General features: G+C 51.0%; 13 protein-coding genes across 13 annotated transcripts in view; 7 read left to right on the top strand and 6 right to left on the bottom strand.

Annotated features, from left to right (window-relative positions):
- Positions 1-52: 52 nt before the first annotated feature.
- On the top strand, positions 53-450 carry EPUS_01561 (uncharacterized protein; the record flags this gene model as incomplete). The annotated part of the gene is made up of 3 exons (XM_007788699.1): positions 53-110; positions 167-227; positions 279-450. 3 exons carry the CDS (start codon positions 53-55, stop codon positions 448-450), a joined length of 291 nt encoding a protein of 96 aa, XP_007786889.1.
- Positions 451-480: 30 nt separating this feature from the next.
- EPUS_01560 (uncharacterized protein) lies at positions 481-1,110 on the bottom strand (the record flags this gene model as incomplete). The annotated part of the gene is made up of 2 exons (XM_007788698.1): positions 481-659; positions 726-1,110. 2 exons carry the CDS (start codon positions 1,108-1,110, stop codon positions 481-483), a joined length of 564 nt encoding a protein of 187 aa, XP_007786888.1.
- A 571-nt stretch (positions 1,111-1,681) lies between these two features.
- EPUS_01559 (uncharacterized protein) lies at positions 1,682-3,112 on the bottom strand (the record flags this gene model as incomplete). Its single annotated transcript, XM_007788697.1, has 4 exons — positions 1,682-2,163; positions 2,215-2,280; positions 2,332-2,429; positions 2,481-3,112. The coding sequence occupies 4 exons, from the start codon at positions 3,110-3,112 to the stop codon at positions 1,682-1,684; spliced, it is 1,278 nt and encodes a 425-aa protein (XP_007786887.1).
- Positions 3,113-4,521: 1,409 nt separating this feature from the next.
- EPUS_01558 (uncharacterized protein) lies at positions 4,522-5,053 on the top strand (the record flags this gene model as incomplete). Its single annotated transcript, XM_007788696.1, has 2 exons — positions 4,522-4,570; positions 4,623-5,053. The coding sequence occupies 2 exons, from the start codon at positions 4,522-4,524 to the stop codon at positions 5,051-5,053; spliced, it is 480 nt and encodes a 159-aa protein (XP_007786886.1).
- Positions 5,054-6,223: 1,170 nt separating this feature from the next.
- On the bottom strand, positions 6,224-6,745 carry EPUS_01557 (Cytochrome c oxidase subunit 6B; the record flags this gene model as incomplete). The annotated part of the gene is made up of 4 exons (XM_007788695.1): positions 6,224-6,258; positions 6,314-6,377; positions 6,446-6,558; positions 6,673-6,745. The coding sequence occupies 4 exons, from the start codon at positions 6,743-6,745 to the stop codon at positions 6,224-6,226; spliced, it is 285 nt and encodes a 94-aa protein (XP_007786885.1).
- Positions 6,746-7,007: 262 nt separating this feature from the next.
- On the top strand, positions 7,008-7,456 carry EPUS_01556 (uncharacterized protein; the record flags this gene model as incomplete). The annotated part of the gene is made up of 4 exons (XM_007788694.1): positions 7,008-7,109; positions 7,166-7,181; positions 7,238-7,313; positions 7,366-7,456. 4 exons carry the CDS (start codon positions 7,008-7,010, stop codon positions 7,454-7,456), a joined length of 285 nt encoding a protein of 94 aa, XP_007786884.1.
- A 253-nt stretch (positions 7,457-7,709) lies between these two features.
- On the bottom strand, positions 7,710-8,247 carry EPUS_01555 (uncharacterized protein; the record flags this gene model as incomplete). The annotated part of the gene is made up of 2 exons (XM_007788693.1): positions 7,710-7,850; positions 7,918-8,247. 2 exons carry the CDS (start codon positions 8,245-8,247, stop codon positions 7,710-7,712), a joined length of 471 nt encoding a protein of 156 aa, XP_007786883.1.
- A 1,743-nt stretch (positions 8,248-9,990) lies between these two features.
- On the top strand, positions 9,991-11,018 carry EPUS_01554 (uncharacterized protein; the record flags this gene model as incomplete). The annotated part of the gene is made up of 3 exons (XM_007788692.1): positions 9,991-10,506; positions 10,574-10,861; positions 10,938-11,018. 3 exons carry the CDS (start codon positions 9,991-9,993, stop codon positions 11,016-11,018), a joined length of 885 nt encoding a protein of 294 aa, XP_007786882.1.
- Positions 11,019-11,890: 872 nt separating this feature from the next.
- Positions 11,891-15,854, top strand: EPUS_01553 (Protein transport protein sec31; the record flags this gene model as incomplete). The annotated part of the gene is made up of 3 exons (XM_007788691.1): positions 11,891-12,099; positions 12,155-15,456; positions 15,511-15,854. 3 exons carry the CDS (start codon positions 11,891-11,893, stop codon positions 15,852-15,854), a joined length of 3,855 nt encoding a protein of 1,284 aa, XP_007786881.1.
- Positions 15,855-16,273: 419 nt separating this feature from the next.
- On the bottom strand, positions 16,274-17,566 carry EPUS_01552 (uncharacterized protein; the record flags this gene model as incomplete). The annotated part of the gene is made up of 1 exon (XM_007788690.1): positions 16,274-17,566. One exon carries the CDS (start codon positions 17,564-17,566, stop codon positions 16,274-16,276), a length of 1,293 nt encoding a protein of 430 aa, XP_007786880.1.
- Positions 17,567-18,401: 835 nt separating this feature from the next.
- EPUS_01551 (uncharacterized protein) lies at positions 18,402-19,709 on the top strand (the record flags this gene model as incomplete). The annotated part of the gene is made up of 2 exons (XM_007788689.1): positions 18,402-19,373; positions 19,425-19,709. The coding sequence occupies 2 exons, from the start codon at positions 18,402-18,404 to the stop codon at positions 19,707-19,709; spliced, it is 1,257 nt and encodes a 418-aa protein (XP_007786879.1).
- Positions 19,710-20,027: 318 nt separating this feature from the next.
- On the top strand, positions 20,028-21,007 carry EPUS_01550 (uncharacterized protein; the record flags this gene model as incomplete). The annotated part of the gene is made up of 2 exons (XM_007788688.1): positions 20,028-20,474; positions 20,549-21,007. 2 exons carry the CDS (start codon positions 20,028-20,030, stop codon positions 21,005-21,007), a joined length of 906 nt encoding a protein of 301 aa, XP_007786878.1.
- A 754-nt stretch (positions 21,008-21,761) lies between these two features.
- Positions 21,762-24,450, bottom strand: part of EPUS_01549 (uncharacterized protein) — a gene marked incomplete at both ends in the record, with an annotated part of 6,777 nt that continues 4,088 nt past the window's right edge. Inside the window, 3 exons of the mRNA XM_007788687.1 lie at positions 21,762-22,567; positions 23,069-23,262; positions 24,220-24,379. Coding sequence (XP_007786877.1) covers positions 21,762-22,567; positions 23,069-23,262; positions 24,220-24,379 — 1,160 coding nt within the window. The remainder of the gene's footprint in view (positions 22,568-23,068; positions 23,263-24,219; positions 24,380-24,450) is intronic.

Below are 24,450 nucleotides of genomic sequence, written 5' to 3'. Positions count from 1 at the left end.
ATTACCAAACCATATTCTGCAGCTACTGCTGGCTTCTAACAAAGAAAGGACGATGAATGGGCGTGGGCTGGTGCCTGTGGCTCTGGCTGTCGGACTCGGTATTGTGAATGGTCAGTGATCGAAGAATACCTGTTATCATTTTTCAATGCTAACACTGGTTTCCTAGGCTACGTTGTTTTCAACCCAGCATTTCAAGATCTAGAGGCCGAGAAACTACGCAAGCAGCAGTAAGTAGTATGGCTTTGGGATCTAAACTCAGTTTCATTGACCATGGCTAGAGCTATGATAGCATCCGACCTTGGACCTAATCTAGTTGAGGTTCCTGTCTCCAGGTCCGAGGAGCAAAAGGGAATGGACTCTACACAGCAAAATCCAACATCCTCATCCAAAGCGACAGATATGCAGCCAGATAATGCCCAGCCGCAGAAACCTCGATGGTGGCAATTCTGAGACCTTCTCTAAAGACCGGTACGCCAATCCCTAAGCCGATCGCATCCATTTCACCAGCCTTCCCACCGGTCCTGTATCTGCCTTCGGAGCCCACCCGCAGTAAAAACCTAGGATTGCTTCACATCTGTCCCTGCGCAACCTAGGAAGGCTCTGCTCGACAATCTCTGCATCGTGACCGGCAGCATTATCAATGTGAGCTTCAGCTGGCGCTAAGGACATGTCAGAAAAGCAAGATGACAAGCAAAGCATGAGGTTGGACCCTCAAGCCGTCTTACCAACAAAGCCAGACGGAGTTTGGGCTCTAGCTGTTGGTAGAATCGAGTTCAGTAAGAGGATTGGACCTCGCAGCACTGAAAGTGGATTGGCGCCTGCTTTGGAGTTTCCTGAAGAGACAACGACCACCCCACCTCCGCCCTTTCTGCCGCCGCCACCACCTCTCCCGCCTCCACCTCCAGCACCTCCAGCACCTCCTTTAGCTTCCACAGGTCCATCTATATCCGCAAAAGGAGCGTTATCCTCAGCGCCTGACTTTTGGGGTGTGCGAGGTTCAATGGCCGATGGTGGATTGCCCTGTTCGCAGTGAGCGGAGGTACACACGTCTTGTGCACTAGGAGCGTCTTTCGAGGTATCCAATGTCATTGCGAAGCCCGCAAGAGGCATGGCGAGTAAGAGGATGAAGAGGAATCGCATCTTTGCGTGTTGGTTGTTGAGTTCGGGTAGGAGTTTATAGTAATTGAGTTTAGTTGTGCTAATGTGGGTTGGATAGATTGATGAATGGTATGTGGGTTCTTATAAGTAAGGGGCTGCGGAATCAATCCTCAACCTTAAGTAGGGGTCAATGATTCTAGATCCAGATAGAGCATACAAAGAATCAGGTGCTCAAGGAACAAAGAGGCATGATATATACCACCATGAACGATTGTGTGAATGCACACTTTCCTTTGTCACCCGTGTGTCAGAACAATGAATGTCGTGAACATTGAGTCGACGTGTTTCTGTTGCACCTCAGCAATCGAACGTGTTCGAAGGAGGCAAACAGAGCACAAGCAGACGGTGACAAACTCTCCCTTAATTAGACAGTTAGCCATTCTCTTTTACGAGAAAGAGAGACGAAAGGTTGAACAAGCAGAGGACGACTTTTAATTCGATTGCCTCTGATATTAATTTGTGTGTAGCCGAGTGATTGCAACGGTTCGTCAAGCCAACAGACCCTCCTTCCCTCAGTCAAAGCTCAACTATCATAGAACAAATTCACCGCGCTCCCGCCCTTCACCACCTCTGGCCCCAACGCAGCAGCCAATTCAGCCGCAATACCCTTCAGGCTCTGCGGATCCGTCAGCTTGCCTCGCTCCCATCCTTTCAAATCTTCCATCTCTACGAAACCGTTCCGCAGCAAAAACTTCCATTTATCCAGCTTGAGCTTCTCGACTTCTTCTTGACTTAGGATGCCGGGGACGTGGTAGTCAAAGAGAGATCCCGGAGGAATTTCTGTTTCGTCGACGGAGTCATCTTCGGAGTCTATTTCTAGTGAGGTGTAATCGATATCTGGTTCTGCTTTCGGAATCACGGGAGCTGGGCTGGCTTCGGTTATGGTGTTTGCTTCGAGAACATCCTGGTTGCGTTTGTTGTTGCCTGAGAGTGAGAAGTAATGATGCTTGTCGAGGTTCGTTCTTAGGTCTGTGTCAAGGAGATTCCAGTCCAAGCTTTCTGGATCTGAAACGTTCCGTGAGCACAGTCACACTTAGTCATCCAGTGAAGTCTTACCAAGAACGTAGGTTGGCCAGTAGCTGCCCTTGTACCGCATTTTGATGCATGACGGTATGTAGTATCCTGGAAGGATAAGCGAGAATACCCAGAACGGTGGAGTACAGGAGCACTAACCCATATAATAGTACTGATAGTGTCCTTCCCGCGTCAGAGCAATCTCTCGCAGGGCACTCAGCTTCCCTAGCTCCCAGTCTTCCCACTCGGGATCGTAGCTACTTGCGTCAGCATCTGCTGCTCCCTTCATACTGGGCTTCTTTTCTCACAAAAGATAAACAGAGCTTACACCGTGTGGCAATAAGTCCAGTACACCAACGGCAATAAGCTTTCCATCAAGTCTGTAGCATTGATGGTAGGTGCCTAATTTCCGTGTAACGCCTTTTGATTTGATGATCTTCTGGTCGAGGCCAGAGCAGAGAAAGCGCTTGAATGAAGCATGTGACCACCTGGACTCTGCCTCTTTGTGAATGGTCATCTGATAAGGCAGAAAGACGTTCCACTTCTCGCCCGAGAACGAATCGGATTCAAGGTTGACCTCGAATTTATGAGCAGGTTCAATGCTTATCTTCGTCCTGGGATCTATGGGCCTCTGAAGACTGGCATATTCTGATGCGTGCACAGCTGCTTCTAGGTCGAATGACGATTTTCGTCGTCTCTGCTTTTCCTCCCGCGACCGTGGATAAAGCTTCGAAACTTTGCTCATGTAATCGGTCCCCAACACATAGCGATTCCATCTGTTTATTGCTCGCCTTTGGGACTTGCTGGCTCTAAACTTATCGGCGTCCAAACGGATTGTGTAGTGCGGACAGCATGACCGAGTCAGATCTGGTTTGTAATATGTATGCCCAGATCGTCTCCAACCACGGTCCACAAGAGCTTGGTAATGCTCAACTTTCATATTCGAGGATGTTGCATAGTAGGATGAGTCTGTAGAGAAATTGGATTAGACATGAAAAGTTACCACCGCAAGAAGCTTTGGTTGGAGATGGGATCTTCACTAGCTCGACAAGAACGTACTTCCGGTACTTTCCTTGCAATAACCGCATGATAGTTTCTTCTGATAGCCTGACGTGAAGGAGGATATTAGTGACATACTGAGGAAAACATGGTAGGACCCGAGAAACTAATTGTATAAGCTTACCAAGTGGGCTGATCACCGAAGTACTGCTCGGGCTTGGAAGGGATGCCATCAAGACTCCGAGCAGCGCGTTTTGAGATTCCGTATCTGCTAACTGTCCCCAACGGAAAGCACTATGAAAATCTGACCGGGATAATACGTAGTAAAGAGCCTGCAGACCCTGGAGAACGCTCCTGTCATACCAGGTAGTCTGGTCAATAGTCAACGTCAATACGTGAGGCTCGGATGAACCCCTGGTCTGTCAACCTCTCATGGTAGCACTGCCCCTGCACACTTGCTCTTGTGATATTGAGCCACCTCCACAAAGAAGTGAGGCAATCCACGCTACTGCTGCCGGTGTATGCAAGGTGACCGTTGTTGAGCTTTGCTTACCAGACTAGTCAGCCACTTAGGTTATACCGTTCAGCAGGACAAATCCAAAGCGTTATTATCCACAACCATGTCGTGTCAGGAGGACATTAGCGCCAAAAGCGCAATCTGATTGGAGTATTCGCTTAGGGGAGGGCCTGAAGCTGCTGGGTGAACAAAGTACTGCTGCACATTCTGGGGTGCCTGAGCCACAGATGGCCTCCTCCAATGATGGGTGACACGTAGAAGTCACTAGGTGCTGTGCTGGCTGTGGACCGCTTCGACGAACCATGGTAGGATGATCACAGGCATGCTCATGGTTGTAACCTCAAGAGGGTGTAGTGTCGGGATTAGGAAGCACATCCCCAGAGAGACATCTAGTCAATGGGCTAGAAGTGGCATGGAACTTTTATCCGCAGAAGCACCAGTCCAGTCAACCACTGCAGTAGAAGAAACTAACAGGAGACTCCGAGAGCCGTACCCGCACCATGACCACTTCTTTCGACCGCATCTTTCCTTCTACTATCATGGCACTTCCTTTCCTGCTTCTCTGCAAGTTCAACACCTTCCCTCCGCCCCGTCCTCCGCGGGACTGAAGGCGGTCAGACTTTTCAGCACACCAAACACCGTCCAACATGCCTTTAATTTAAAGTGAATTCGCCGCTGCCTTGCGACCCCATTCACTGTCAAAGATCTTGACTCACTGTCTATTTTGAGTTATCAGCCAACCCATTTTCATCTGCTCATGAGACTTTGACTGTGTCTTCAAATACTGCACTTGTTCTCAGTCACAAACACCGCCGAGACATCACCTACCAAAAATGGCGGGGAAGATGAATATGGAGTCAAGAACTGGCCGAGACAACCAACGTATGTCTTGTTACTTTTGTGCCCGGTTCAGACATATCTAACGTTCATTAAGGCTTTGGCACTAAAGGTGAACGACTTGTCGCTGGTGTTGTGCCTCTCTCAGCAGACAAGACTCGAGTTCTTCTCATTCAATCGACTCGTCGTGGGGGTTGGGTTCTACCAAAAGGCGGCTGGGAATTGGATGAAGAGACTGCAGCTGAGGCAGCGTGCCGTGAAGCTTGGGAGGAAGCGGGCGTCATCTGCACAGTCGAAGCCGATCTTGGTCACATCGCCGACACACGCCCTACCTCAGCACTTACCCAGAACGCACCCAAAGCAAGCTATCAGTTCTTCGAATGCATCGTGCAGGAGGAGAAACCAGAGTGGCCGGAGATGGGCAAGAGAAAGAGACAATGGGTTTCCTACGCAGAGGCAGTTAAAGCTTTGGATCCTAGACCAGAATTATTGGAGGCGTTGAAATTGAGTTCTATTAAGAGGAGCTAAACGATGACTCCAGAGAAAAGATTCGAGACGGAGTTGGAGGGCGTTTCGAGTTGCCGGGTGGCGATTGAGCATTGCACTCAGGGCTCGTCTAACACATAATACCTCTGCTCTAATCATCACGATCTGCTATGTTTGGAGTCTACTTCTGGCTTATTTTCTACAGGGTCAAAGGTTGCAATCTTCTCCCGCAGGCTGCCTCAACTCATTGGAAGGGTGGGCAACATGAGTGGGAAATCAAAGCACAAGTGAGACCATGTTATACAGTCTGTGCAACCCTGTGCAAATCCTTAAACTCACGAACCTGCATGATTTCCATTTTCAGCCAATGCGCTTCACCCGGTTAAGCCAACCAGCACTATGAATGACGTTCACCGACCATTCCACACTGAGATCTTTAGTATCAAGAATGCAGAGATTCTTCAATAAGATCCCCAACAGGAGCTACACCTACATTACGTGATTACACCATCTAACATAGTACCAAGATGACCTCAATCCTCCTCACCCCGACAACTACTTACTTCTTTGTGACTTCTTAGAATACACCACCCCAAACTGCCATTCTCATTATCCTGACATTTTCTCGTAGAGATCCACTTGCAAAAGCTACAATTTCCCGACATCAACTCCTATCAGAGCTTTGTTGTAGCGAACAGATACTTTGCTCTCCTCAATTCGACCAGCTATGTCGATATGCCCTACTCTACAGCGAGCATCACGATCCAGGTTGGTTCGTGTCACTTGCTTGAAAGTGAGAGATCATGATTGCTGGGCACTGGATTTTGGGTTGTAGAACACTCTGAACGAGGGCCGGGGGGCGTGAGAGCCACATGGCTTGTGCTAGCAGTATACTGGCGCTCAGGTCAGGTATGGTGATATACCACGTGATATTGAGCGAGAGGTAGACTGCGAGTTCAGTGAGCCACTGTAGCGGGTAGAAGGAACCTGAAAAGCAAGACCGTTAATTCCCGAACTTGTAGGGGAGATCTGGCTTAAGAAGTGCGCACGCTGAAGCAATCAACGATCAGAATTAAAATGAGAGAACCAAAGGTCATGATGAGCTTGATCCTTGACCATTCAGATGCTATATACAGCTCGCAGGATTCTACGCCTACACCAGCTCTCTGTACTTGGCTATCAGTTCTTCGTTCCATAGTCTGCCAGAATTTATCAATGCTCGAGGTCCACTGGAAAGTTTCCGGCCTCTGCAAGCTTCGTGTCAGTCTCTTCTCTCTCCTTCTCTCTCAAACGCAAACATACCTCTCTGATCATCCCAACGTGCAATCCAAGCGCTAGGGCAGAGCGACCGGTAGGCTAGATAAAACTGAAAAGCCGCATCGTCAGCGATTCCTTATTGCACGAACGATCCGCATATATGCTTGACCTGCGTACCTGGCGGCATGGTCGAAATTCTTCTCCCTTGGCAATAATGCATTTGTGGTAGTCAACGTAGTTTTGCCAGCAGTGCTTCGTCTGGTTCTGGTTGGGGAAGCGGGCGTCGTAGCCTGGCACATGTTATTTGTGATTCAAAGTCGTTGAGCAGGAGAAAGATATACCGGCTGCAGCACGTCAGTCCATGATCGATCCCAATCTGTTGAGCAGTTAGGAAGGGGAGATACCTGTAACAAACTTGAAAGGCTTAGTGACAAGACCACCGAGCTCCTCGGGGTCTGGCATCTCAATATCAGGCATCTTGACGATATGGTACTATGTGGCTTGAGACTGGTTTTGCAGACTGTGTTTATTGTTGTGGAAAGAATGAAGCAATGGGGGGATATTCAAGCAGGGTGTCCGTCGCTTCGACGACGTCCAGCACGTGCCAAGAGCCGAGCTTCCACAATTGGTGGGCTGGTCACCTTCTACTCTTCCGAGCATCGTGCGGGATGTTAAAGAGAACCATATGAGTCTGACCCGATTCTCATTCTCAATAATTACACGAGAACATTCGCCCATCATGAGTACAGCTCGACTTGTACGATTCCAGCCTATGCGCTTCTATGGCGCGCGGCCGCAGATCCGCACACTCCATGCGTCGAGGGGCCTCTCAAGACAGAAGGTAAGCGGGGCATTTGGATGCTGAGGCTCATTTGGCACGCTGCTGATGGTATACAGGTTGATGAACACAGTGGTAAGAAGATGCAAGGTCGAATCGTCTAGCACCACTAGCCACTAATGTTTACGAAGCCCACACGATATCCCAGAGGCTCCGCACACTCAAGAAGATTCCGCCAGAGCTCCTTCCGCTAGGTGTGGTCATTGGGTGCGTGTACTTCTCATAAGTATACTGCTCTGGCTGATGGTCGACTCCCCAGCTTTGCCCTTTCCGCCGCTGTGTTCGCCATGGGCAAGAAGCTGTTCACAGACAAGACTCTCCGCTTGCATAAGTCCGAGAAGAAGCACTAAAACGTTTCTGACGGAAGGTTATGATGCTACCAAAAGATTGCACAACATAGCTAAGAGGGGAAGCTCCATTACGCACGGGACTGGCGAAAATGATTTCTGCGAAGGCAATTGCTCATTGTTTCTTGGGGTATCGATTTTGCAGAAACTGTACATAACTCCCAGATTGCACCCATGAACGCCAAATTGCGCCCTTTGACACATAAGGTTCCTCGCTTAAGCTCAAGGTTCCATAAGATTTCAGGGAAAACCCAAGCTATTCTGGCTGTGGCCCTGCTACGTCCAAGCCTTCAAGCCCTTGCATGGGATCATCTGGCCGACTACCAGCTCCAAGTCGAGTCTGTTGCATGGCTTGCCGGTCTTCCGCGCTCACAGCATGCTCCGCAAGGTATCCTTCCTGCACGGATATCAATATGGAACTTCATCCTCTGTGGACTCGGAGGGTGGGGCAGATGCCACTTTACCTGTTCCCAAATAGCTGTCTTGCTGCCCAATCCACCAGCCTCGTCCTTCCTCTCTGGCTTCGCCATAGCAACCTTGATGACCTTGCCGAATAGCTCTGACTGATCCATATTACTGATTGCTTCCTTGGCATCTTCAGCTTCTTCAAATTCCACGTAGCCAAAGCCGCGGTGCAGATCTGTAGAAGAGGGGGCTTCTGGTTTAGGTAATGAGATATCCGCAATCTCACCAAACGGGATAAATGCTTCTGATAGCGTGGAGGCTGTAACGAATGTTGGATGGAGGCCGCCGACGTAAACTGTTGATAGAGGGCGCGTCGAGGTGTCCGCCATGATTGTGAAGGTAGTGTAGAGACAACAAACGACGAAGGAGAAATGTGCGAGGTATAAGTTGTTGGATGTTGGAATAAATATAAAATTCTCAAATAGGGATTGAACGTCACGTGGAAGCGTGTAATCTGAAGGTGAAATTATACATAATCGTTCCCTTCACATAACCACCATTCTGGGACAAACAGCTGCTTTGATTATGTAGTTACAGTACCCCACCAAAAGTATTGGGACAAAACGCGCTTTTTTTTCTACACGCGTTTTTTATCGCCTTTTTCAATCAACCACCATGAATCAACGCAAGGCTTTGGCGCCTCTAGAAATCAACAGGAGCTATGGCCAGGAGCTATCTCCATATCAGCGCGGTCAAATTACAGCCTACCATGAGGTAGGCCTATCAATTAGGAAAATTAGCAAAAAAGTAGATTGCACTAGATCTACTGTTTTCAACACCCTCGTACGAAATCCACTCCGCAACGAAGGCAAAAGCTTGCCACGTTCTGGCAGACCCCCTGCATTAAATCGCGTTCAAAAACGAAACATTCTACGCATTATTCGAGCCAATCCGAGAATTACCTATGCAGCTCTTCAACTTGAAGCTGGGGTGACTGTTCATCGCAATACCCTTTACCGAATACTCAAAGATGAGGGCATTACCAATTGGCTTGCTAAAAAAAGACCTCTTCTGACTCCTGAAGTAGTTGCTAAACGCCTTGCTTGGTGTTTAGAACGAAAAGATTGGACATGGGATGACTGGCGCAGGATAATATTCAGTGATGAATGTTCTCTTGAAAGAGGCTCTGGAGCCCGGCGAGTTTGGAACTTTCGTACGCCACAACAAAAGTGGGATAAGGATATGGTTCAATCATTTAAGAAAGGCAAGGATATCAGCGTCATGATATGGGGTGCTATTTATAGAAATGAGCGTTCGGATATCGTTCTTTTGGAACGTGATCCTGATTCAGAGAAGTCAGGATATACTGCCAACTCATATCTCACTATTCTTTGTGAGCAAATCCCTCGAACGTACAAACCTGGCCGGATTTTCATGCAAGATAACGCCCGAATTCATACTGCAAAAAAGGTTATAGCCTGGTTTGAGGAGGAGGGTATATCTCTGCTTGATTGGCCCCCCTATAGTCCGGATCTGAACCCAATTGAACACCTCTGGGCGCAACTTAAGCAATGGATTAACGACCACTACTCAGACTTAATCCAAATAGGCAAATCTGAGGCTGATTATCAACGTCTGTTTACCGCTATTCATGAGGGTTGGGACGCTATTAGGCAAGAAGCTATTGATGCCTTAATTAAGAGCATGGATACCTGTATAAATGCAGTGATTAGGGCCAAAGGATGGTATACCCGCTTCTGATATCTAGCTGCCTATTTAGGAAATTAGTACTATTCGAAAGAGCAGATTTTGGCGCACCATTTAATTGATTCTTATAGGATTTCAATAAATACCGGGCGTACAGTAGTAATTTGTATGGGAAGAGTGGAAAATGTTGATGGGGTAAAAATGCGGGGTGTCCCAATACTTTTGGTGTAGTACTGTACGATAACATTGGTATTTGTACACTCTCCCGGACAAAGAAATGCTCAGGCATGGTCTAGTTCGCAATGATCCTGCTCGGCGCCAGGGGGATGGCTCCCGAACAATTGGCCGTTTGGCTTCAACGGTCCGCCGTCGTGCGCAACATCCCCACATGTTCGACAGCTTGTTCAACCTCCGGGACTCCAAAAATGACCACTCCAGCCCCAAGCCATGATGGGAGAAAATCCGTCCTGATAACGGGCTGTACACCGGGTGGAATTGGGTATTCCCTTGCGCTCGAGTTTCACTCACATGGTTATCGTGTCTTTGCTACCGCCCGTTCGCCCTCCACAATCTCCTCTCTGGCTACCCTAGGTATCGAGACACTGGCCCTTGAACTTCATGATCCCCAAACCATTACATCATTGCAGTCCCATATTCGTTCTCTCACCAATGGTCGCGGGCTCGATATTCTGGTCAACAATGCAGGAAAGAATAACATCATGCCCGCACTGGAGCTAGATATGGATGAAGTGCAGAAAACGTTCGACGTGAATGTCTTTGGGGTTATGAGGATGTGTCAGACGTTTGGACCAATGGTCGTACAAGCAAAGGGCATTATCGTCATGATTGGGAGCTTAGCAGCAGTCACGCCTTACGTGTTTGGGAGTTCTTATAACGCTTCGAAAGCGGCAGTGCACGCTTACAGCGATACCCTAAGGGTGGTAAGTCAATTCGTAGCGGATTCGGAAGATGCTGGCTCAGCTGTCTTACGATTTGGTGGTGATGCAGGAGCTTGAACCCTTCGGCGTCCGTGTGATCACAGTCATCACGGGCGGAGTCAAGAGTAACATCTCGAGATCCGACAGGCGTCTGAGCCAAGATTCCCTTTATCTGCCTGTCGAAGCTGAGTTTGAGCGAAGGCTCAAGTACAGCCAGGAAGGGGCAATGGCGACTACTGAATACGCGAAATCAGTCGTCAACCACCTGCTGAGGAAGCAACCAAAGAAGTATATTTGGCAGGGGAACAAATCTTGGTTGGCATGGTTCGCGTACACATTTCTTCCGCGTCGTGTTATGGTAAGAAGCCGGTCAAAAGGGCGATGCCTGTACTTCCAGTGTTGTTGCAGGGGGAGCATGCTGACGAGTATAAAAGGACCTTTACATGTACAGAGTATTCAACCTGTGGAAACTCAGGACTAATCACTCAGTTACCGACAAGAAAAAGCAGACTTGATCGTCAGACAGATCTAGCAATACGTGTTTCCTCAAGATGACCTGATATGGTAAGAAGGGATTCTTTGAAACGCTTGACATGCTAAACGATTTTGGACAAGGCATCATGCTGGTCAACAGTCAACCACTTGCTATAGTTAACGAACTGCCAACTAGCATTTGTGATGGCGTGACTGACAGATGTGCTTCCATTTGATGACCCTGAAGCAGCCATTCCCAACATTTCTCTCCAAGATCCTCACATGAGAACCTTTTTCCAATGGTGTCTCACTGGTTCACGCGTGACACAGACTGTAAACGGATATATTCAGAAAAATCGAGGCCACAAATATTCTGACAGCATAGGACAAAGACTGAGGTGTATCTGAAGTGGTGTGTGAACAGAGGGTATCTACGTCAGTTATACTGTCTTGTGGGCAGGTCGTTCAACTGGTAGACCTGGAAATTTCGAACCAATGAATCAAAGTGCTTGAAACGGTTCCTAAACCTCTCTATATATGATCAATGCCCGTTTATTCAGCACTGTAGCCTCAAATTTATCTCAATGTGGTCCTCATACACGTATCGGAGTCATTACCTATGTATGCTGACGGTGGAGCGATGAGATCAGGGTGAAGGAATCACGTGCCAGGAGTTACGTAGTAAAACGAAGCTCTTGAGGCAGGTGAAGCGAGGGGGCTAACTGAGGCCACGTTTGGAAGTCAAGTTTCCATTGAGATTGAGTCCACTCATCTCTGGTGACCATATTTGATTTTGCCTCCTTGTCAACTGTCGTCCACAGTTCTTCACATAGCCCTCAGGCTCTACATCCCTCGATGCCCAGCGAGAGCCACCAATACCTGTTTTCATAATTTGTTATTTCCTACACATATCATGGTGCGTTTACGGGAGATACCCCGGACCGCTGCGTTCGCTTGGTCGCCAGGAGCTGCATCGCCTTTGGTGGCTACTGGTACAAAAGCTGGGGCTGTTGATATCGATTTCAGTAACGAGACGTGCCTGGAATTGTGGGATTTGGGATTAGACGGCAAGGGACAATCGAGCGAGTTGAAACCTTCTGGCAAGGCTGCGACAGAAGCTGGGTAAGCTGCTCGTCCAGCTATCAGGTTTTTCAAGATGACTGAAGTTGTTGTGCAGCTTTCATGATCTTGCGTGGACGAATTTCGGGACGAACTCGAGGAGGGGCATAATCGCGGGCGCATTGGACGATGGTTCTCTGAGCTTATGGGATGCAGATAAGCTTCTAGCAGGGGATGAGTCAAGCCTCGTATCAAGTACAAAGAAGCACGGTGGCGCCATTAAAGCTCTCCAGTTCAATCCCAAGCACTCCAATCTGGTTGCAACGGGCGGGACCAAGGGAGAGCTCTATATTACGGACCTCAATGACGTGTCGGCCCCGACAAGGTTGGGCAGTACCGCAGCCAGGGCCGATGATATCGATTGTCTAGACTGGAATAAGAAGGTCGCTCACATCATGGTCTCAGGTAGTAGTGGTGGCTTCGTTACAGTTTGGGATATGAAGACCAAAAAAGAGAGCTTAACACTGAACAATATGGGAAGGAGGGCTGTCAGTGCTGTTGCTTGGGATCCGGAGAAGCCTACCAGGCTGATAACGGCTATACCGCTTGAACAAGAGCCTCTCATCCTGGTCTGGGATTTACGGAACGCGAACGCCCCAGAGCGAACATTACGAGGGCATGAATCTGGCATTCTGTCCCTATCATGGTGCACGCAAGACAGCGATCTGTTGTTGTCCTGCGGAAAAGACAATCGTACCATCTGTTGGAATCCTCAAACTGGCGAAGCTCTTGGGGATTTCCCAGTGGTCACGAATTGGACGTTCCAAACAAGATGGAATCCTCACAATCCTAATCTCTTTGCAACCGCCTCTTTCGACGGCAAGGTGTCGGTGCAGACCCTACAGAGTACAAACCCGGGAGCAGCCCAGGAGAGCAACCAAGGTCAAAGTCTTGATGGGGAAGACTTCTTCTCAAAAGCACAATCGCAGCCTCAGACCGCTTCTTTTTCGTTGGCTAAAGCGCCAAAATGGATGGAACGACCTGTCAGTGTGTCGTTCGGATTTGGCGGCCGGATCGTGGCTGTGCGACCATCACAGCCAGGGACATCGCGAGCCTCGAAAGTCGAGATCGTCAAATTCGAGGTTGATTCGGATGTCGGAGCGTCTACTGATGTTTTCGAGCAAGCTCTACAATCCGGTGATTTACGTAGTGTCTGTGAAAGTAGGATAGCAAATGCCAAAAATGAGGAGGACAAAGGAGATTGGAAGGTCATTCAGACCTTGGTTGCACAAAATCCAAGAAAAGAGCTGGTCGACTATCTTGGTTTCAATGAAACAGATGAGGCTGCAGATGGCATCGCCAAACTTGGAATAGGAGATGACCAGGACAAGTCCTCAGAACCAAAAGTCAATGGCGCTGAGAGCAAAGGGCACAAACGGTTTTCATCCATGTTTGAGAGCACACCTGACGGAGACTTCCTCTCTGAACTTGCTGCTACCAAAGGCACGAAAACCAACAATCCATTCCAGATATACTCAGGCTCCGAGTCAGAGTCCGACCGTCGAATTACACGAGCACTTCTACTGGGACAATTCGACAAGGCTTTGGATGTTTGCCTACAAGAAGACCGAATGGCGGATGCTTTTATGCTCGCTATCTGTGGCGGAGAGTCTTCAATTCGGAAAGCTCAAGATGCCTACTTCTCAAAGCAGTCTGATGGTCCAAACTATCTGCGTCTCTTAGCTTCGGTGGTTGGCAAGAACTTATGGGATGTTGTCCACAATGCTGATCTCAAGAACTGGAAAGAGGTCATGGCAACGCTTTGTACTTTTGCGGACGAGAAGGAGTTTCCGGACTTGTGTGACGCGCTAGGTGATCGTCTCGAGGAAAAGTCCCAATCACAAAGAGATGCTTGTTTCTGCTTCCTGGCAGGCTCAAAGCTAGAAAAGGTCGTCCCCATCTGGCTTGATGAGCTGCAGGAACAGGAAGCGGCTGGTGCAGCCCAAGAGACCGACGGCTCGGCCTTCTCAATTCATGCCAGGGGCTTGCAAGGCTTTATCGAAAAAGTCACCGTCTTCCGAAAGGTCACCAATTTTCAGGATACCGAACTATCGAAGACGTCGGAATGGAAGCTTGACCAACTCTACAGCAAATATCTGGAGTATGCTGATATTGTTGCTTCGCACGGTCAACTTGCCGCAGCGGAAAGATACCTTGATCTGGTCCCAGCTGGTTATCCGGAAGCAGAGGTTGCTCGAAGTCGAATCAAACAAGCCACCAAGAAGTCTGCTCCTGTTGTCACGTCAAGCTCACAGCCAACCACTGGGCGGCAGAAGCCTCTACCCGCTGCCGGAGGCTACCAACCTCAACAGTCAACGTTTATGCCTACCCCTCCGGCTCCGTCCTATGGAGCTCCAGCGCCTGCCCAACCATCGAATACGTATGCTTCCCCTGCAGCTGCTCCATCGGGAAATCCCTATGCTCCTCAGCAAGCATCTCACGCGCAGAACCCATATGCTCCTACCGGAGGTTATCAGCAACCTCAACAGATGCGAGGCCCAGGCATGCCTGCTCCCCCTCCATATGGCAGCTTCCAGCCTAGCTCAGTGCCTCCTCCGCCGCGAGCTTCCAACCAATCCCCTGCTATACCACCTCCATCCAAAGTTTCGAATATGTCGAACTGGAACGACATTCCAGACAATTTCGCAAAGGCCCCAACTCCGCGTCGCGGTACACCGACCGTCGCCGCCCCACCAGTAGCTCAACCTTTTAATGTTCAGCAACCAGCAAGCCCACCACAAGGTCCTTTGCCACCACCCATGGCTCCTCCATATGGCGCTGGGAAGAGAGCACCGCCTCCGGTTCCTCCTCCACCCAGAGGAGGTGCGCCTCCTCCGCGCACCATGTCTCCGAAAACTACCGGCCCGCCTCAGTCATATCCACCTCCTAATCGGCCTGCATCGTCTGCATCGAACGCTTATGCTCCACCGCCCCCACAATCGGTCTCATCGCCACCAATCGGACAGCATATGATGCAGCCGCCCATTCCACGAGGCCCGTCACCTTACAATGCCCCGCCGTCCAATGCTCCACCACCAAACAGATATGCTCCAGCTCCTGGCTCACAACAACCTGGACCTCCTCAACCGTTACCACGGTCTTCTATTCCTCCACCGCCGCAAGCTTCTGCGTACCAGTCCGGACCGCTACCTGCAAACCCGTATGCCCCCTCGCAACCGCCACAGCAGGCTCCGGCACAGAGTCCCTATGCCAGAATGCCCTCAGCGCCACCTCAAGCGCCACCTCAAGCATCTCCGCCACCAGCTCAAGCGCCACCAGCCCAAGGTCCACCTCAGCAGACGTCTCGCCCTGACACTGCGCAATCTGAAACCAGGTCGTCCAAATCTCAATCCAAGTCCCGTAAGCCCTGTCCTATTGTTCCCCACAAGGGCATCAACTAACTATTTATATAAGCTCCCGACTACGAAAAACTCATCCCTCCCCCCGCCCTGCCCATCTACACCATCCTCAAAGCTGAATTCTCGCGGGTCGCCCCCCTTGCGCCACCCGCCTTCAAAAAGCACGTCATCGACCTCGACAGGCGCCTCGGCATGCTCTACGACCATCTGGCCAAGGGCGATCTGATCAAGCAGGACACGATCCCTCAGCTGGTGGAGCTGGCGCAGGCGCTGCAGGCAAGAGACTACGAGCGCGCCCAGACGTTGCAGACGGATATCCACCGCGATAAGATGGAGGAATGCGGGCAGTGGATGGCGGGCGTGAAGCGGTTGATTGCTATGAGTAGGGCTACGCCTTAGGCGTGACTGCGTTGGGTTGGGTTGGGGTGGGTTCTGGGGTTCGAGAAGGTGGGGCTGAAGGGATCGAATGGGTGGGTCGGTGATTGTGCATGTACTTAGTTGGTGGGGCTGTGTGGATGTGATGCTGATACAAGTTGAAATGATACGTCAAGGAGAAGACGGAAAGGCTGCCAGAAAGAAGATCGTGTAACCGAGTCGGTGTCCGAGTTCAGTTGCAGGACAGCGCCTTGCCTCACTCACGTAGACTTGCACGTCACACATCTTGGACGTATCTATCATCCATCCATCCATCGCATGAAGCCACAGAGCCAGAGACTGGACATCCACATTCAACTTCCTCCCCTCCCCTCCCCTCACATCCCCCAAGCCACAAGTTCCGAAGTTGCTATCTATCTATCCATCCATCTATGCAAATGCAACTACCTCACCCCCACCCCTCCCGCACCAGTAGCCGCAGTCACCCTACTGCCCAGCGGGAAACTGCGCACGCCCAACAGCGCGCCCTTGACGCTCAGGATCTCCTGTCGGAACCTGACCGCCTCGTCGTCGCTGGGGCCTTTCTTCCCTTCGTCCCTCCTGTTGTTACCTGTCGTCGCGGGGAGAGTGGAGCCGCCGGCCGAGAAGAGGTGGTGGTAGTCGTTGTACGCGTTCAGGCTGAATTGGAGCCGGTCGAGGTAGGATTGCGTGGAGGAGAGGGTGGAGAGGAGGTTAGTGGTGCTGCTGCTGGTGCTGGTGCTGGTGGTGGGTTCGGAGGGGGATTCGGTTGCCAGGAGCGAGGTTAGTGAGTCTTTGAGGGTGAGGAGGCGGGTGTGTTGGGTTGTTGTTGCTGTTGCTGTTTCTGCATTTTCGTTTTGTTTCTCGTGTGCGGAGGATGAGGTGGTGGATGATGTGTTGGAAAGGGAGGGAGAGTGGAGGAGGAGGCGAGGCGAGGTCTGCGTTGCCATGTCCCTGTGGAAGAGTTCGGTGAGGTCTGAGTCTGCTGTTTCGATGTCTGAGGCGCTTTCGTCGTTGTTGTCGTTGTCGTGGAAGAAGCGCTGTTTTGGGATTGCGCTCTGTGATATAGCTGGGATGTGGCTGACGCTGCCTTCGAGCTTTTCGTTTAGTTTCTCCAGGTTGTGGAGCGCCGTGCTGGCTAGCTCGTGGCGCGATGAGCTGAGAGATTGGAGCATGGGTTGCACGAGGTATTTGCTGGCGCCGTAGGTGAAGGCAGATATGCCGGCGAGGGTGTAGAGCGAGTATGTTAGGCGGTCGAGGGTTATGAGGGGTGGGGGTTTGCTGGGCCGAAGGAGGAATTCCGGGTAGGTGATTATGGGGGGGACTTCGCGGTTGGGTTGGGAGGCTGGTTGAGTTTGTGAGGAGCTGGAGGGAGGAGTGGTAGCGGCAGAGACGTGCGAAGCTGGTGAGGAGGATTCTGAGGAGGATGCTGAGGAGGAAGCTGTCTCTGAAGACGAAGTGTCCAGCAGCCTTTGTATCTCGTCGTTCTGCAGACCCTTCTTCGCCAGGAAAGCAACCTTCTTCTCTCGCGGGCTATCTCGCACAGATGCGTCATCCAGAAATATCCGGGCTTGGTCGAGGACAGCACGGCGATCTTGGGCTGGGACAGCTTGTGCAGCATCTTTTGAAGTGTCCGAAGAGGTGTCGGTTGTATTATGCGAAATAGTCGTCTGCCAGGCAGGTATCGAAGGCGGTTTGGAGTCTGATCCGTCCGTCATTCTGTGCTCAAGGTGTCGCAGGCTCTCTTGCCCGTGACAATGGTGAATGATTTGATGCAATGGCTGCTGGGTACGGAGTACTAACTTACTATACTTATGGTCTGGTCTTTGTGCCTCGGCTCCAAGCATTCCATAGGGCTGAAGGCCCAATACACTAACTATTTAGTTAAGTAGTAGCACCAGTAGTAGCTATATCCCTTACTAAGCATCGACTGAAACAACGACTGTGAACCATTAAATTAATTGTGTCCTCTTACACCTGTTGTAACTTGGTCCCTACTAGTTATAAATATCATCGACTTGATTACTGCAAAACCAAACCTCAGGCCACCGTCACAACTCCAGCTCATTGCTTTACACCGATCAGGCGTTGATGGCCGATCGTCCCAATAAGAGGGCGCGACGACAGATTTCCGAGGATTCTTCAGATAGTACCGTGGAGGAGGCTCGCAGCAAAAAGTATTTGGGCTCTGTACGGCAAAGCCACGTTCTCACAGGGGGCAGAACTGAGTAAGTCATGCATCTTTGTTCAGACAGCATCCGCTCCCCTCTGGCATCAGTTCAGACCACGATGTGAGATGGAATGTTTATGCCTGAGAGGCACTTGAGAAGAGACAATTTTCTACCGCTGGATAAAACTATATGAAGAGAGCATCCATAATACCGAGTTGGGTTCCTTAGGCATAACATAGTTGCAACTCCTACAATCCCTGACTATGCTTATTCAGCCACGGTGTCCAGTAATCACATCTCCATTGCACCTAAGCTTGAATACAGACGCTTCATGGGAGTTTGCTAAAGTTCCGGTAGGGTCGTGCCTTCTTCCACAAACACCATGTCGAGACCTCGTCGGACAGCAGCAACACCTGCTGTTGTCAATGTCGCTCAACCATCAATCACAGTATCTCGTTCTCCCTCAAACTCGCCGGAAGAACGGCGTAGGAGCATCAAGTTGACGGTCAAGATGCCGTCAAGCAAGCTGAGGGAGGTGACAAGCCAATCCAGTGTCGGGCGTGTGGCAGTCAATTCTCGTGACACCTTTGAAGGAGGGGAGATCATGACGGGGAAGCGGAGCACACGTGCGCAAGACACCACGAAGCGCAAGCGATATAACGAGAGTGACGATCCTGATGGCTGGGATGATGATTCTGAAGAGTCAGATAGCGAGATGGCAGATCTGGATCAGGACCAGGGGAGTCCCCAGGACCAAGTCAGTACAACCGAGGAAGAATCAGAAGAAGAAGAAGAAGAAGACGACGACGACGAAATGGAAGCAGCACCTTCATTTCCTCCTCCCAAGCAAGCACCCTCTCGTCCTGTACCCAGATCTACGAACCAGCAAATACCCAGACCAAACAACAAGCAAATCACTAACCCTGCTGTGATTGTGACCCCAGCGGCGACCGGTACCTTCAAGTCTGTAGAGGAAAAGGAGATGGAGATGGCCAATGAAGAGGATGAAGAATTGTCCGAGCTTGAATCGAATGGAGAAGACGGGCTTGAAGACACCAATATGGATGCCGAGGGTGACGAGGATGAACTCGGTGGAGAGGAAGACGCTGAAGGAGACGAAGATATTGATGCCGAGGGCGAGATTGACAGCGGTGATGAGACCACCGGGTCAGGCTTGGGCACACCCAAACCGCAAACGAAGCGCCAACGTGGACAAGATGAAGGAGCTTTCTTGGCATTGCCTATGGAGCCTCAGATCAAGAAGATCCTGACAGCTGACGAGCATCGCATGAGAAGGGCAGAGATGGCGAGACGGCGGAAGAATCTGAGCGAGAAGAGGAACGAAGAGGAGAAGGTATGTCAGCTCAGTCCTCTATGGCATGGTTGTGTATTGATGATGTGCTAGATGTCGACTATCAACAGGCTTCTCAAACGACAGGTGCCCAAGCGACGAGGAAAAGCCATGAACCCAGAGACGCTTGAGGCAGCTACCGCAGCGGAGGGTGCCACTCCTGCAGAAGACGAAGAATTCGAGGTGGAGCGAGCCAACCCTTTATTCGTACGCTGGGTCAACAACAAGGACGGTTCGAGGATTGGGGTGCCGGAAGAGTGGCGCGGGAAGCAGGTTGGGAGGGTTTTCGGTCCACCGCCACCACCGCGCAATGGTAGGCTTGTGGAAGAGATCAGCTGAGATGTGAGCTTGTGTCTGGATACAGATTGCACTTCGGCGCTGTTGGACGAGGGATCAAAAACATCTGGTGCAGTATAGACAATGTGTGCAGGTCTTAGCACTACTTGGAAAGAGCCTCCATTCTATCTGGCTTAGTTAGTCAAGATTATCCTAGTCTTGTATTTGCCTTAGGGGATTTCATCATTAGGTGCTACAGTACTTCAGCCTTTCTGGATTGTACTCATCCAATGTGTTCACTGTTCACCGGCTGTCAACCAATATTGAACGCTGAGTCAGCGACTCGGCACATCGGCCAAGTCCGGACTAGCTCGCGCCAAGATGGATGACGCCGGCGAACTTGAAGATCGCGGGAAATTTTGGAGACAAGATGCAAGATGTAAGTACATATCCATCATCTGGAAGTACAGTTTGCCCTCACCATTCACACCTCCACCCTCTTATTACGGAATCATGATTCGACGGTCAATACTAAGACAAAGTCGCACACTTACAGCCCCTGCGTTCTCCAGGTCATTATGCACACCGTGTTCGACTTCAAGGCTAGAACTATGCAAAAGACCTCTCCAGCCATCAAGCTTCAAAACAGTATCGCCACCACTTTTCCAGCGATGGCAGTCTACAGAAACGGAGAGGAAGCCAGAAGATTACACTGTGCCACCCGAGGATGCTCAGGCTGCCCAGGCTGCCCCGGCTGCTGAGGCGGAAAAGGAGGATGCGCTGAAAAAAGAGCTTGAGGCGAAGAGTCGCGAGATCATCGACTTGAAGGTGGACCACCTATCCCTCTGGCTCGGGGGCATCTCGTTTGATGCGCGAAGAAATGCTGACACCTTAATTCCCAGGACAAATACCTCCGCTCCGTCGCCGACTTCCGCAACCTGCAGGAGCGAACCAAACGCGACGTCGAATCGGCGCGCCAATTCGCCATCCAAAGATTCGCCGTCGACCTCGTCGAGTCGATCGACAACCTCGACCGCGCCCTCGAGGCCGTCCCCCAGGACTCCCTGACACCCGCCGAAGACGAGTCGGCCGACGCGGCCAATAAAGACCTGATCAACCTGCACGCCGGGCTCAAGATGACCGAGTCGATCCTGATGTCGACGCTGAAGAAGCACGGCCTGGAACGCTTCGATCCGGCCGAGGAGGGGAGGCGGTTCGATCCCCGCCTGGATGAGGCGACGTTTATGACCAAGGTGGAGGGGAAGGAGGATGGTGATGTCTTTCACACGCAGAGTAAAGGGTTCACGTTGAATGGGAGGGTGTTGCGCGCGGCCAAGGTCGGGGTGGTGAAGAATTCGTGAAGGAAAGGAGCTGTGTGTGGATGGGGTGGGAGGGGGTCGTTGTAAGAAAGGGGTGAGGAATTATCATAGCATCGCATCTTTAATCTTTGACTGTATGAACATTTTTTGAGAAGTCTATTGGATTTGGATTTGGATTTGGGTTTGCTGGAGAAGCGCTGCGAGAAGCCATGGTAAAAAGGAGGCAGAGAGACCATGCATGTTGCTCCTTCTTCCGTCCTGTATACTGTATACTAGCATCTAACTTCCCTCTCTGCCCAGCAGCACGAAGTTGGCATCGCTTGCGCTCCATCTCTATAGGGACGGGAAGGGAAGGGATGTGGGGTGATGTGGTGTGGTGTGCTGGTAGAAACCAGACAAATGATAAACCCCAATACACCCACTGAATCCTCCTTCCAACCCCCTTCCCACCCGCCTAAAGCAAGAGGAAAATATGGAAAACACCTATAGAAATGCTTAGGGCCCCTCCTCTCTCTCCAGGCTGCCTCATATACCAGTGTTTTTTGGTATTGGGTTTCTCCATTCCCTATTCTATTTCCCCACTTTATCAATCTATGGCGTGTCGAATTGGAGTCTGCTGGTTAGAGTGATATGATAGTAGTAGGTAGGTAGGTAAGCGTCTAATGATAGTCTGAGTATTCCATGGTCTTGATCCAAATTCTTGTCTTTTTTCCTAACTCTAGTATATGCCCATTCGCCAACAACGCCTTGCTGTAATTGATCTGAACTCCGTAGCTGATAGATAGCCCCCGAATATTCACGCATCGCTTGGATCTCCCTTCAACTTCCGATAGACCTTTTTGTGCTGTTCGAAGAAAATCATGGTCGCAATCGTCTGTGGCCCCAACCTGACAAAGCTTGGCACCCAACCCCTGAACATCCATATCAAACCTTCCCGCCTGGTTGTCTCCTTCAATAGCGACAAGATCCCGATCTTCCCACCGGCTGACATGATGCGTGTCTTGACCACATCAACGGGTGAGCATATCGTGGTTGCCACGAACCCAGCAGCGAGCGAGGAGATGAAGTGGGTACCGACGTTATCCGGCATAGCGAAGCGCTGAGTCATGGTCTGCTTGAACGTGTCGTAGGAAGCAAGTTGAGAAGAGGTCATGAGAAGAGCTCGAGCACTGTTGGGCCAGATGCCGCGGGTGATAGATGCCGGCCCTTCCTCTCGGATCATACGTATTAGGCCATCCAATGCATTTTTGTAGTACCACCTCTTCTCGGGCGGCTTTGCGAAGTCAGATTGCATACGCACGTTCAAAACATCTCCGGGGTTCCCAGCAATGCCACCGAGGAAGCCGGCGGTCCCCGACATCAGGAGGAGCTGCGGAAGCGGGGCCTGGCCTCGGGGATTCGGGGGTGATGGAGCAGCACGAAAGCGTGCTTTTAGATCTTCGTAGACGCCAAAGCGGACGGTGGAGTAGGTGAGTTGGCGAAGAAGAGCGGCAGAAAGACCGTTGTAAAGACCAAAGAAGCCCTGCTTCCGAAAGACGTGGACGAAAGTGCTAAGCATGGTTCTGGGATCGGAGGGAGAACGCGTTTGTAAGCGGACCTTGACTGGGGGAGAGGAAGAGGAAGTCAGCGAAAGTATGGAATATCTTTCAGGTCGAGGTGCATACCAAGGTCGAGTGGATGTGTCACGACTGCAGCCATGGAAGCTGCGCTGCCTCCGAACCAGAAGGGGTAGTGCCATTTCTGCTTCTGCTTCCTCCGGAATGGGTTGTGCTGAATGCGTTGGGGACTAATGGAAACATTCGACATCGCTCCATGGATGAGACCAAACGAGAGACCAGAGAAACAACAACAGTGAACAAAGAGTGACGAGAGGAGAGTCACAGTAAAGGATGGACGATGGACTAAAACTACGGGCAATTGATCTATGCAGCCATTGCTGATTACTTCACCGTCTTTGCCATCACAGCTGATGAAAAAGATTTCTGCAGCTCACATTCGCCCTGGCTTCTATCTCCGCAATCTCCGACTGACATTCTCTTTCTCTGTAGCAGGACAAGTACATCAAGCTCAGCGACGGGTTCGTTCGTTAATTCATTCATTCACCAACAAGCCAACGGTGGCCTGCAAGAAGCTGTCTCCCCGTCTCCCTGTCCCCAATGAGGCTTCTCTTCACTGGCCGAGCAGTCCGCGCATCGCGCAAGTCCTTCTCTCCTGTCACACCTCTGCGATGGAACAGCACAGCTGCCATTGCTTCTGAAGATGGACTCGACAGGGGTACAATTCGTGGTTGTTTCGAACTATAGATATCAGCCCCGATGGAACTGAGGGAATCTCTACCGAAGATGACCCTTTCAATGCTCCTTCACACCAGAGACCAGCCCGGAATCACATCTTCAGTGGAGAGGTGGGCTCAGCAGTCGTCATCGCCGAGTGTTCATACCAAACAGACTCGACTTCCAACCTCTCACCAAGCATACTCAAGCTCCTGGACCGCCGTCTATATGCTCAGCTGGACCATCCCATTGCCATCACCAGGAAATTAATCGAATCCGTCTTTACTCAACCAACCTTCCAACATTACACCGCCTCCAACCCCGTGGTCAGCACTGCCGCCAATTTCGATGCCCTCGGTTTTCCGGCAGACCATCCTGGTCGAAGCACGACAGATACCTACTATGTCAATAAGGATCGCGTCCTCCGTACTCACACCTCTGCATACCAGCGTGCTGCATTCCAGGCGATGCAGAAGCCTGAATCGTCATACGGCTACACCATCTGCGCAGACGTCTTCCGCCGCGATAGCATCGACCGAAGCCATTTCCCCGTATTCCACCAGATGGAAGGCGCCCGACTCTGGCGCCATTCGAAAACCGATTCACAAGGCATTCCTATTTCATATTACCAAGGCATTCTGCGCCGAATGGAGATTATCAAGCAGAGCTTAAGAGAGCTAGCACAACGTCCCCCCATCGACGTCGACGACCCCAACCCGCATTTCGATGAGGTGCGAAACCCCAGACAACCCGTACACCAACATCAAGAAGTGCGCCTCGTGGCAAGCCACCTCAAACGATCGCTCGAAGCCGGCATCGCCTCGGGCGACCTCGACGCCAACGTCGCCCACCAACCGCTCAAGGTGAGATGGGTAGAAGCCTCCTTCCCCTTCACCTCGCCCTCCTACGAACTCGAAGTCCACTGGCAGGGGGAATGGCTCGAACTCCTCGGCTGCGGCGTCGTCCAGCAGGGAATCCTACACGACGCCGGCGTCGGCGACCGCATCGGCTGGGCATGGGGCATCGGCATCGAGAGACTGGCCATGATCCTCTTCGGCATCCCGGACATCCGCCTCTTCTGGTCCGAGGACCCGCGCTTCCTGAACCAGTTCCGCATGGGACACATCACGCGCTTCGAACCCTTCAGCAAGTACCCGGCCTGTTACAAGGACGTCGCCTTCTGGATCGACCCCTCCCCCTCCCCCTCCCCCG

The sequence above is a fragment of the Endocarpon pusillum genome, assembly GCF_000464535.1.
Source record: "Endocarpon pusillum Z07020 unplaced genomic scaffold C721943, whole genome shotgun sequence".
In the NCBI taxonomy this organism is placed as follows: Eukaryota; Fungi; Ascomycota; class Eurotiomycetes; order Verrucariales; family Verrucariaceae; genus Endocarpon; species Endocarpon pusillum.
This window is presented reverse-complemented; position numbering and strand designations above follow the sequence as displayed.